We start from the raw sequence: 12,926 nt of genomic DNA on the forward strand, positions 1-12,926 counted from the left end.
TTTGCACTAATTCATACCGTGCTGCACTGCAAAGGTATATGTGTACTGTCATTATTGTGTTTATTATTGTTTTCATTTCACGCTCTCTGTATAGCATAATATTTACCATACATTGTTCTCTACCTGTATTGAGTCCCTTATATATGTGTGTTGCATATACATATATTCAGTATTTGTATTTCATATCTATTCATTCATTCATTTGTCATCCATACTGTCATGCTGCAGTTTGCACCCAAGGCTTTCACCACCTGTACACTTGCGTTCATGGTATTGTGACAATAAAGTGATTTGATTTGAATTGGTTACATGTCTTTTGTTCATCAGTTGTGCAGTAGGGTGCTGCATAACAACTGCTCATTTTTTATGACATGGAAGAAGATTATGATAGGGACATGGATTTGAAGAAAACCAGGAGAGCTCTGAAAATTGGCAGGAAACTGGATGTGATTATTTGGTGCTCAAGACATTTCACCATGCGTGCATTTGGGTGGCTTCATCTGATTAAAATAACATGGTTTTAACATAACCCATTTTTATTTCTCTTGAATAAAATTTGTCTTAATACACTACTTTAGCTGTCTTTATGCTGTATCCTCCACTAAAGTATTGCACATGGTGTTGGATAATAAAGTATGGTGAATATTCTGTATTAGGGATGGTGTTTGGTAAATACACGATTTAATTTTGAAAACAATACACATAATTCCCATGAGTGTTTTAATTAAGACATGAACCTTTAGTCATATTAATGACATTCAGCTACATGAAGGCTGAAAGCTATATTAAGCTGGGCTCACACTACAGGAGTTTTAAAATCCTAACCGATTATGAAATCTGGTTGCAGCACACACATAAGGAGAATCTTTGCAGATTATCTTCCCTCAAATCTTAAACATGCACACACTACAAGATTTTAACATCGTGGCGCATCACACACTACAAGATATTATTAAGATTATCATGCCAGAGGGAGTGCCTGACGTGATCTCATGCAGCAGATCGTCATTGATATTTCAGTGATGTTTACATATGTTAGCTAGCCTGCTAGCTGCTTTCTACACTCACCCGGTACATTCAAAACTGAGGCGATTTGATTCCAGCACTTCTCTTTCTCCTTACGGTTGTGATACGTTTTCCACACATTATACAGACAGTCGTGTTACTATAGAACGTCGAGAAGCAGTTTCCTCCATCTCCACTATCTAACAGGGCCTTACAGCAGCTGTTTTGCGGTCCCGCATTGGCTATTGTGAAAGTACTGACGTAATCATCCCGATTTAAATCCTAAATATCAAACATGTTTGATATGATCGGGGCGGCCCAGATTTGTGTGCGAGCAGATCGGGAGGTGCAAGATTCAATCGGTGAACGCCTCACATTAGCAGATAATCCGCGCCGAAAACATCTTGACCGATCGAGGGGCTCTACAAGATTTTTGCTCAGATTCTCGGGAGGGGGAAATCGGGGCTAAATCGGGCTAAAAATCCTATAGTGTGAGCCAGGCTTAAATGATGATAAAATTGAGTTATATTTTTGTGTGGCCTTTAAGTATACTTACATACTTCCTTACGTTATGGGTTAAGTAAAGTCGATTACATTTTTCATTGTTCTGATACCTACTATATCAGCCTGGAAATTACATCACACAAAATCTAAGGTTTATGGTTATCACTGGCAAAATAAAAACCTATTCGCAGGCACATTTGTCACCCAAGATTAATTTTTTACATTAATTCTGCATCCAAAGACTTATAATCACCTTTTCTTTTATGCAGAGTAAAACAGCTTTCTCTTAGCCATTGATGCTATGACAAGAGTCCTCATCTCATTTGGTTGTACAACAAGCATATATTTCAGAAGTACTATTCTTTTCTTAAGCGTGAGATTACATGAGGATGAGACCACAGACGTTACAAAACTCGCTCCCTTTTGGTGGATCTGTCTTTTTCAGCCAGCCTGTTTTAATGCGAGAGAAAATAAACTTGTGGGACATAAAGTTTTAATGTTCTTCAAGAGTGGGCTTTGTGCGGTTTATGGGCACTGCAGTATATTGCACAACCTCATGGATGGCTGCAGCAGAGGCATGGGCACAGGGAGATGAATTGAGATGAGTTATATTAGCATGGCTGCGGCTCTGTGAATCGCTGGAGCAGTTGTGGGATTAGTTTCGACTCGGGGCGCAGAGAGGCAAAGCGAGAAATCACCACTGTTACCAGCTGCACAGACCATGCACAAAGACAACAGAGGCCCGAGGGCAGGGATGAGGTGAAGCACTGCATGGAGCTTTTCCCTTTGCAACTGTATTAAGTGATTTCACCACAGCCTGATCATTTATATCTTATCTCTGTGTATGTTGTTATTTTGAATCAGGATTTTGGCTTTGTGATGTAATGCCTTCATGCGCTAGCTGTACTGATCTATAATTTACAGTCACTTCCTCTCTTAATGATGCTTAAGGATGAGATTGATCTATTCAAGAATGATTTCAGTGTCTTCTGATTGATGCGTCTTCACATATTCAAAAATGACATCAACAGGAAAGTGCATTGTCATCATAAAAACGCTCTAAACCTATCCTTGAACTCACAATAATGGCAGAAAATGAGTTACTCTTCCAGCCTGAACTTTTCACTGACTGATTCATGGACAGAACTTTAAAAGCAATTTTAAAGGGATAGTTCACCCAGAAAATCCTGTCATCATTTACGCACACTCATGTTGTCCCAAATTGAGTGATTTTTTTTCTTCTTCTGTGGAACATAAGGGTATTTTGAGAAATGCCTTTTTTTTTTTACAATGGAAATGAGTGATCACATTCTTCAAACTGTCTTTGGAATGACATTAGGGAGAGTAAATGATGACAGAATTTTCATTTGCGTGTAAACTATCCCTAACCTTTGACCCTTCCTCATCATTCTATATGACTTTTTTCTTAATGTCATATGTTTTTCTCTTTCTGATAACCTAAATTCTACATGGCTGATGAAAGTGATAATGACCATTATGTAACTCTCTCAATACATAAAAAAAGAAGGAATTTAGAATTGTTATATCCTTTGCTTTGAAGTAAAATCCTTCTTTCCCTTTAATAATTCATGCATTAGAGGGTTAAATTGCATAAAATGAAACTCTTTAGCCAAAGGGTCTCAGCAGGGTGAGAAAGGGCCCTAACTATTCCCCACTTTACTCATACCCTTGTAAAAGATCCAGACCTACAGTGGGGCAAAAAAGTATTTAGTCAGCCACCAATTGTGCAAGTTCTCCCACTTAAAAAGATGAGAGAGGCCTGTAATTTTCATCATAGGTATACCTCAACTATGAGAGACAATATGAGAAAAAAAAATCCAGAAAATCACATTGTAGGATTTTTAAAGAATTAATTGGTAAATTCCTCGGTAAAATAAGTATTTGGTCACCTACAAACAAGCAAGATTTCTGGCTCTCACAGACCTGTAACTTCTTCTTTAAGAGGCTCCTCTGTCCTCCACTCGTTACCTGTATTAATGGCATCTGTTTGAACTCATTATCAGTATAAAAGACACCTGTCTGCCTTTTTTGAAAACATTATTTCCCAACTGACATCCTACTTTTAGTCTTTATTGTTTTGGACACAATGGTTTGCATGGATTGCCTTGTTTGAACACAATGAAAATTATGTAACTGTGACTTCAAAGAACAGAATTATACGGGGGATGGGTTCATCATTAGAGGGTCATCAAATACAATACCATTCAGATGTTTGGGGTCTGTAGGATTTTTTTAAAATAATTGATTAAAAGTGACAGTAAAGAAGAATTCTATTTGAAATTAATTCTGTTCTTTTGAACTTTCTATTCATCGAAGAATCCTAAAAAAATGTGATGCTATCCTGAAAATCTGTACAAAAATATTAAGCAGCACAACTATTCTCAACATTGATAAAAATAGGAAATATTTCTTGAACACCAAATCAGCAAATTAGAATTATTTCTAAAAGATCACGTGACGGTGAAGAGTAATAGCTGCTGAAAATCAGCTTTGTATCACAGGAATAAATTACATTTTAAAATATATTAAGCTAGAAAATTATTTTAAATTTGTAATAATATTTCATAATATTACTGTATTTACTATAATTTTGATCAAATAGAATGCATCTTGGTGAGCCTTCTTTTGAAAAAAATTTATAAATAAATATAAAAAATTAAAGTCTTACCGACCCTTAACGTTGAACGGTTGTGTTCTATTTTTATTTTTTTTAAAGCTCACTTTTTTAAAATCTTTTTTATCAGTTCATGCCACACGGAGCACGTGCCTTGAGCACGGACTGTATGACCCCTCATGGTACCATCTTACACCAGACGCTGGATTTCGACGAGTTCATCCCACCCATCCCCCCTCCTCCCTACTACCCCCCAGAGTACACCTGCACACCTGTGATGGAGGGCCAGAGGTAAAGCCGCACATACAGACACAGCTCACATCCCAGCTGATATGAAATAGCCTAATATTTGCACTATATCTGAGAAACCGTTTGATCCCAGATTGCTGTGCTCTGAGAAAAAGGTGCACTTGTAAATAAATTGATTTGCAGAGATTTGTGAAATTGCCCTATGGAATGATTATGTAAAACATCCATTCTTTTTTTTTAATGGGAATTTGGACCTATCCACTGCCATGTTGTTTAACTGCAGGTCTTAATGCAAACTGCTCTGACAATCCACATTATGGAGCACCAGTGTCCATGGCCTGGTGTAAATCCACCATTGATTTCTCTGTCTTGCACTGTGAGACACTCTGCCCACCATCCCATCATAAAAAACGTGCTGATGAGGCTGTTTAGCCCGCAGCCACACTAATGTGTCAACAAAGCAGTAAATACATAGAAAGCAAGAGCAGCCCAACATACACACTGGCTGCTTCAAAGCACAATCAAAGTCAGGATGTGGTAATACACAAAGAAACATGAAAAAACACAGATTCCTCCCCTCCTTTATGACAGAGGGAGTCTGGTTAATTAAAATAATGGGATATATAACTGGCTAAGATAGAGGAAATGGTTTCATTTTCCACAGTTCCTAAATGGCCTCACATTTTTTTTGCAGCTATCATCCTCACCAATATAATACAGCCAAATTTGTTGAAGCATTGATTCAGTGTTGTAATCATGTTTTACTATCATCTCTGTCCATTAGAGGGTTGCATCTGGACTTTCCACACTCTCCCTTCAGTGCTATTTATGGGGTGCCTATAAACAGCCCTGGGGCTTTATATCCATCTGAGCTGCCACCACCCTATGAATCTGTCGTGGGACAGACACCTGTCAGCCAGGTAAGAGCTGACTGTCAGTTCTGTGTCCCAGTTTCTCCCATGTTTTGATTGTTCATTGATTTCAGGTGTGTCCCAATTAGTTCCTTGTTATTCCTGTGTTTTCCTGAGTCCTTCGTCTTGTCTTAAACGTCAACTCCATGTGCAACGTGTGTGTTTCTACCTGTCCTGTGTTCCCCGTGGTTTGGATTAAATAAAACGTATTATTAGTAGACTAGTTATTCGGAAATCGAGGCCGTTCCCTTGTCAAGCATGCTGGCCATTCCACAGTCAAGCCTGCTGGCCAATTCACTCCCAAGCCCTCAGCTGACAGCAGCAGTCTCCTTCACCTCTGCTCATAAAAGGAGAATGCGGAGGAAGAGACTGTGGGCTCCAGCCCGAGTCCGCTCCAGTGTCGGCTCCAGCCCCTGAGTCCGCTCCTGAAAGGGCTCCAGTCCCCACGTCAAGCCCAGAGAGGGCTTCAGTTCCCACGTCAAGCCCAGGAAGTGCCACAGATCACGCGCCAGGCCCACGGAGGGGGCCGATATTTTCCCCAAGGATTTTTTTGGGGAGGGTTGTAGGGCTCCAGCCGTAGAGGCCGGGCTGAGTGCCGAGGCCAAGGCCACGGAGGCCGCTCCGCCATGGCCCCCTGAACTGTCTGCTCCACCATGGCCCCCTGAGTTCCCTGCTCCACCATGGCGCCCTGAACTGCCTGATCCGCCATGGGTCCCGGAATGGGTACTGCTCTGGAGGTCTGCCGTCCCGTTTAAGCCTGTCCCCAGAGCGCCCACCTCCCCTCCCCGTTGGATGTTGTGTGGCACGTGGAGGGAGTAATGTCAGTTCTGTGTCTTGTGTTTTGCTCCCCATGTGCTCCTCATTTCTCCCGTGTTTTTATTGTTCATTGATTTCAGGTGTGTCCCAATGAGTTCCTTGTTATTTAAGCCCTGTGAGTCCTTCGTCCTGTCTCTAACGGCCATCCCTTGTGCTACGTGTGTTTTCCTACCTGTGAGTCTTTATTTGGACAAATAAAGATTGTTTCCCATGATATTCTCCGTCGTCTCCGTGCTCCTTCGTTCCTCACAGTAGCAACCTTGACACTGACACCTTTTCTATATACTACTGTAATATTGCATGATGATTTGGCTATGTAGGGTCTAGTATTAAGTTGCATGACTATTTAATTTAAAACAATATCAGGTGATTTTTTTCAAATGCCCAAAGTGAGCATGTTTAAAGTCATTTTGGGGAGTCATTTGGGGAAACAGTTTCAATTAACCCTCCAAACAAAACTTTAAAATAAATTTTAATTCAGAAATGAAAACATGCTCATCATAAACGAGGTGTATTTAAGTCATTGTTTGGCACATTTTTGAATAAATGAATAGATGAGCATCACATCATTGATCCTTTTACTGTTTTGTTACAGTTCCTGTTTTTTTGTACATTGTACTAGTAGTTTGTGGGAATTTCAGTCTTAAAGTAATGCAGACTCTGTGTTAGCATACCACCAATTCAGCAATGTTCCTCCTCTTCAGTTACACTCATTTGTCTGTGTAAAGCTCGACAGTCAAAAGGTCCTTCAGTGCACTTGAGGGGCTGAAAAGAATTAATACAAGTGCCTTCGTATAATGGATTATAATTTTCTCTGGAACACATCAGCAATATAGGCAGGAATTTCATTCCATTTAAAAGAAATGGGCTTTCTTACAGTGAGAGCAGGGCCTGTTTTTGAACAATGATTTCCCATCAAATTTATCTTCTTCACCCGATTAAAGGGAACAAGAGCTCTCATCTTTGCAAAAAGATGCACAAAGAACCACCCAAACCTTTCAAATCCAGCGACTGAGCCCGATTTTTTTGAAGATTTGTTTGCTACCTAAAGGAGTTTGTGATTAAAAAAGGATAAAATCCAAAGAGGAAAATCCATGTGAAGCTGTTGATAACCATCTGCAAACAAAGCAGCAGGGGCATTTCAAACAGTAGAGCCGTTTCTTACCTGAAGCACAAGCCTGAGAAGATTTGAAAGCAGCAATACTAGAAAATATTTTTAAATTGATATAGTCAGCTTTATTTATAGCTACTGACTGTAGCCAGCTCATTTTCCACATTTTTATAAAGTCGATCTGTGCTGTGAAATAAGCTCTCTGTATACAGGATACATTCTCTGTATAGTCGTTTATGTGTTTTGGATCAATCATGTTATGAGGATTTTTTTTAATGGAAACCGCACAGTGTGCAGTCAAAGTTTAAAGTGCAAATGTGATCTTAGAGAGCCCCCTGCAGGTCACAATATGGCGCAGTCGCTTTAAAGCACTGCTGTGGTGCCAGATGTCAGGCTGCGGCAGACTCCTCAGTGCCAGATGTTCTGATGTCTGATTCTCCGCCTTTTGCAGTTGTTTGTTATCATCCTCAGGTGGAAGACCATTTTCGATCACCATCCTCTCCGGAAGGTTACACTCAAAAGCATTTCTAAACTGTTTATTGAGGTGTAACAATATATAACAGTGCAATACAACAATATTGTAGTTACATCTCTTTTACATATGAAAAACATTAACAAAAGACAACATAAAAAAGTAATACAACAGGTTATTTCTGATAGTAACAATAAGAGAAGTTAAAATATAAAACATGTATACAAGGCAATACAACAAATCATGTTTCAAAATGGTTAATTTAAGTAAAACTAAGAAAGGGGGATGGGAGCTTGTTAGAAATTGAATTCAAATGTCTCTCTCTCTCTCTCTCTCTCTCTCTCTCTCTCTCTCATCCAGATTACCACCAGTCTTGAGCAACAGGTCACAGAGTCCAGTCTGTGTGAAAGGAACACCACAGCTGGCCTTAGCACTCAGGGTGAGGAGGATGCCAATCATATTTGTTAACAAATACAAAGTCAGGTTTTTCCGTTCTGTAGTGCATGTAGATTGAAATACATTTTTTGTTAGAATCTATTCCTTCAACATTAGCATAATGTGTCTGTAATGTTTGATGGAATAATAGCATCAGGACCCAGGTTTTGCTATGGAAATAGATTTTACTTACTACCCTTCAAAAGTCTGGTGTCAGTAAGATGTTTTAATGTCTTTGAAAGAAGTATCTTATGCCTACCAAGACTGTGTTTATTTGATCAAAAATACAGTAAAACATTTGAAAAAACATAACAGAAACATCATTTGAAATATTATTACAATTTAAATTATTTGTCTTCTATTGTAATATATTTTCAAATGTAATTTATCACATGATCCTTCAGAAATCATTACTGACCCCAAACGTTTTGAACGGTTTATTTAAGATGTGACCCAACATAGTACTCATATGATTCAGCAAACATTGAAGTTTATTAATAATATCGTGAACTGCACAAGTCCAACTATATGCTAAATTCGTAACTTGAATTAAGGTGCGGTCACATTTGCTGTTGCTTGGTAAAAAAATTTGAGCAAAATCCAGTCATTCCAGTAGTAATCTGCACGATCAGCATGTTTCGCATGAGGGCGGAAAAGTTCATCACACATGTTCAAGTTGCTCACTGACCAACAGAAAGTTGCTTGGTTTAAAACTGACTTCTGTGTGAGCTGTGCTTTATACCTGTACACATCTATTGAATAATACAAATGGTATTGGCTAATGTGACTGAATAGGAAAATTGACAATTTTGTAAATGCACAAGTGAGATTAACTAGCCTAACAAATTGATTCATATTTAAACTGTAAGAATATTCCACAATATTACTGTATTTTTGAAAAATTAAATGCATCTTTTGTGAGCATACTGTAAGAGGCTTCTTTCAAAACATTACAAATCAGGCAGACTTCAAACTTTAGAATGGTAGTGTTGTTGCATTCAGACAAAACACTCATTTAACAAATTCAACAGCCTTCAGTCATTATAGGTATATGACAATAATATAGTCTTTGTTCCCATAGCCTCTGTTGATAGTGCTTCCCTTATGGTGTCTGAGACTGCAGACATCCCTGATCACAGCTGTTCCTCTGAAGACCTGTGTTCTCTAGAAGTACAAGGCTCTGATTCCTCTCCATATGGCACTTTACACATCGTGCCTACTGATGGTAGCTGCACAAGTCTGGATCACTCTCTGAGGCGGCAGACCCCTGCTCGACTGGACCACAGCGAGTCCTCTGTCATGCAGGATTCCAAGCCCCACTCTCCCCAGCTGTCACCCGATGCTGTTAACGTGCCTGAGAAGGAGGAGATTACAGGCCTTAAACCCACGTCTCGAATGCAGCACAGAGAACAAACCAATAAGAAGCTTACCCTTCTTTTCCCTCCAAGCACACCATCCCAATGTGCTTCCAACTCAGCAGTGACCTCCACTGCCGCCACAGCTTCTGCTCTGACCCCCTCCGCTTGCACCTCTCCGTCACCCACCGCTCAACTGCGGGGAACCCGGCTATGCTTCAGCGTCTGGTCCCCATCCTCCTCTTCCTCACAGCCCCATGCTACCTCTGCCCTCAGCAACCCTAGTCAACGTGAGCGGCCCCGCACACTCCGTGCCACTAAAGGGTATCGGAAGCTGGCGAGGATTGTGCGTTCCACTAGTGAACCCATATCCTGTAATTCCATATCTAGAAGTACGTGAGTCTTTTTTCTCTCTGTGGCTCTATAGGATTTTTTTTTTTTACTTCATTCATTCTAAACCCTAGGTTAACAGAATCCTAGCTTAGCCTTCTCTATGTTTCAAACTGTACATTTGTAAACCCCAAGTTAATACTCTTATTTGCCGGGCAGTATTATTGATCGGACGACCGCAATACACACACACCTGTGTGAATGGCGGCTTGTCTTACTCTTGCACATCAGTCGGGCTTGTATGGATTTATTAAATTGATCAAAAGTGACAGTAAAGACATTTATATTATAAATGATTTCAAATAAATGCTGATCTTTTGAACTTTTCTGAACTATTCTTTAAAGGATCTTGAAAAAAGTTTCCACAAGAATATTAAACAGTGGAACTGTTTTCAACATTTATAATAATTAGAAATGTTTCTATATTTGAAAATTATTTCTGAAGGATCATGTGATACTGAAGACTGAAGTAATAACTGCTAAAAAAAAAAATCAGCTTTGCCATCACAGAAATAAAAGTCGTTTTTTAATTTTTATTTCAATATTTCACAATATTACTGTTTTTACTCAGTGTACTCCTGACTGTATTTGACCTATGTAGACTTTTTGGACCATAATGGTACTTATGATTTGCTGAAACCATAAATACACAAATGCTAAAACAAAATGCAACACCCAAAAGTTTCCATGACTGAATAAGTGCATAAATATTTAATGAGGCAAGTGCTATTCAGTTTATTATTGGTTGGACTGGCCATTACATTCTAACACTATATAATTTCACACGGTACACCTTTTGCAATGCAGGCTTAATGCTACAAAAGTAGGACTGAAGCTTCTTCAGTTCATGGTTTCATAACTCTTTGCAAACTCAAAACTACAAGTGTTTTTATTTTTTAAATTTTGTTTTAATTAAAATATTTTGTTTAAAAATACAATAAACCAGATTAAGCTCATTTTGAAAGCCACATACACATGTAACTTGTTGAGTTTATATAATCTTAGCTTTGTTGTAGGTAGAGGAAAAATATGATCTTTGCAAAGCAGTCTCATATTAAATCCTTAATTACCCATAAGCCATCTTGACTTGACTTGCAGGTGAGCGTTGTGCTCCTGCTTCTAACCATCCACCTGAGGACTCCCCACAGACTCCCTGTGATCAAGGTTGCATGTCTTTTCTGTTTTCCATGTAACATAGTTATTCATCTCAAGTAAAATTATGGTTATTAGAATAAACATACCAATGCATTGCTTTTAACAGCATGTATAGAGCTCTCTGAGAGCACCCGACACCCTTCTGCCAAACAAAGCAGCCAAGGGGGCAAGAAGCAGAAGGACGGTGGAAAGGTGGACATCCAACTCAAACCTCACATCCCTCACTCAATGTCTACAGAACGGCCGCAGTCTCTCGCAGACCTCAAAACTTACAAAGACACCAAAGTGCTGGTGGCCAAGTTCCTGGAACACTCGAGCTGCAGTCTACCTCTGGAGGTCCAGCAGGTGGTCAACAGCATTAAATGTGTTATTAAATCTGATGAGAAACACATGGAGGAGGCCATTTTCAGTGCCAGTATCATTGATCAGGTGAATTGTGTATATTTTTTTGAGTAGAAAACATAGTATTCACCCTATGATCTGAAATGAATACATTTACACAGTTTCACTTATGCTTAGTTGAATGTGAAAAATCACAACTGAATTACATTGGGGATGTTTGTTTTTCTCATATTCTTCACATAGTTGATGACACAGTCACAGAAGACCATGGGCAGCCAGAGGAAGCATGCTCACGAAGACCTGCATTTACAGAGCTGTGGGGCTTTGAGTTCCCCATCTTCATCCTTGCGCCGTCCACCCAGAGGATCCAGTCAGACAGATGCCCCTGCTCCCCTGGATCATCAGCCTCAAAGCCTCATCAGTGTATGCAGAGAAACTACACTTTGACCCTCCAGACTACAAACACCCTTTTCCTCATAATCCTCTGAATATGTGCCAAGGCCAAGTCCTCATCAGCAGAAAACTGTAGCTCTTGAAAAACAAACAAACAAAAAAAACTGTGAGTTAACATGGAGTCGATGCTCTCTCTCATATGTTAAAAAAGATACTCAAAAAAATCAATAAAGAAACAAGTGTTTACCTTCACGGGTATATATTTTTATTTTATTGTCAGAAAAAAAGGTCAAATATTTGTTAAAGTGCTGAATTTGCTACTGTGCTAAATAGGTGATTGGGTCTGTAATGGACAATAGAAGGTGACAACATGGATTTACCTCGTCATGAAACCTTTTTTTTTTTAATGCACAGCTTCTGCAAACATTATGTGAAATATTGGACATGCTTGGTCATTGTGTGCCCCTGCAGGACAGAGACCTTTATGAAGCTGGATTATTCAATTTACCTCACTGTGTAATTATTTTCTGTGTTGCAAAATAAAAATGTGTCTGTTTGTATTTTTTCTGTTATAGATTACTATTTTAAGACACTCTGGTCATTGTTTGTTTGAGTGAGTTACATACTACTCTAACAGGGTCTTGAGTGTTTGTGTGTGCTTAGAATTTTTGTAACGGCCCCAAACAAAGAGCAGGCTTATTTCAGGTTTATCCTGCTTCAGTTAAAATCCTTGCTCGGCAGCATTTGCTCTGCTCAAAATCTTTGTGGCTTTTATTTGTTACACTACTTTTTAATTTGCAAGTGCAACTACTTGTTTAACTCATCTGTAGATAGGCATTTACTGTGGCTCTTACACTTTATAGCCTCAACTAGCTGATTTATTCATATCAACCTCAGGCATTAAATAAATGTATTTATTTGATATATTTTAAAAATCATCTACAGAAAAACGACATAATGAGCAACATCCCGGAATAGGTAGAGCAAATGCAACATTCTGGCTAATGAGAACGTTAAACTTCTTGTGCCCCACCGTCTCTTATTATTTGAGCGTCCAATTAAAATTGAGCGACAGAAGCAGTTACGCCCACAGCCAATCAGATGCGTCTAAAGTGTACTGTCGTATTCACGGATTGGTTGTTGTAGATGTCAA

At 39.1% G+C, this 12,926-nt stretch overlaps 1 protein-coding gene across 2 annotated transcripts in view; it reads left to right on the forward strand.

Moving 5' to 3' along the window:
* LOC107586001 (protein FAM189A1-like) overlaps nt 1–11,903 on the forward strand; it is a 131,124-nt gene extending 119,221 nt beyond the window's left edge. For both annotated transcript variants that reach the window (XM_016273215.1, XM_016273216.1), the window contains 7 exons: nt 4,275–4,435; nt 5,178–5,313; nt 8,064–8,142; nt 9,220–9,885; nt 10,982–11,047; nt 11,145–11,467; nt 11,624–11,903. In XM_016273215.1, coding sequence (XP_016128701.1) covers nt 4,275–4,435; nt 5,178–5,313; nt 8,064–8,142; nt 9,220–9,885; nt 10,982–11,047; nt 11,145–11,467; nt 11,624–11,827 — 1,635 coding nt within the window. In that variant the 3' untranslated portion in view covers nt 11,828–11,903. The remainder of the gene's footprint in view (nt 1–4,274; nt 4,436–5,177; nt 5,314–8,063; nt 8,143–9,219; nt 9,886–10,981; nt 11,048–11,144; nt 11,468–11,623) is intronic.
* The last annotated feature ends 1,023 nt before the right edge of the window (nt 11,904–12,926 follow it).

This window comes from Sinocyclocheilus grahami, unplaced genomic scaffold, assembly GCF_001515645.1.
Source record: "Sinocyclocheilus grahami isolate Dianchi unplaced genomic scaffold, SAMN03320097.WGS_v1.1 scaffold76.1, whole genome shotgun sequence".
NCBI lineage: Eukaryota > Metazoa > Chordata > Actinopteri > Cypriniformes > Cyprinidae > Sinocyclocheilus > Sinocyclocheilus grahami.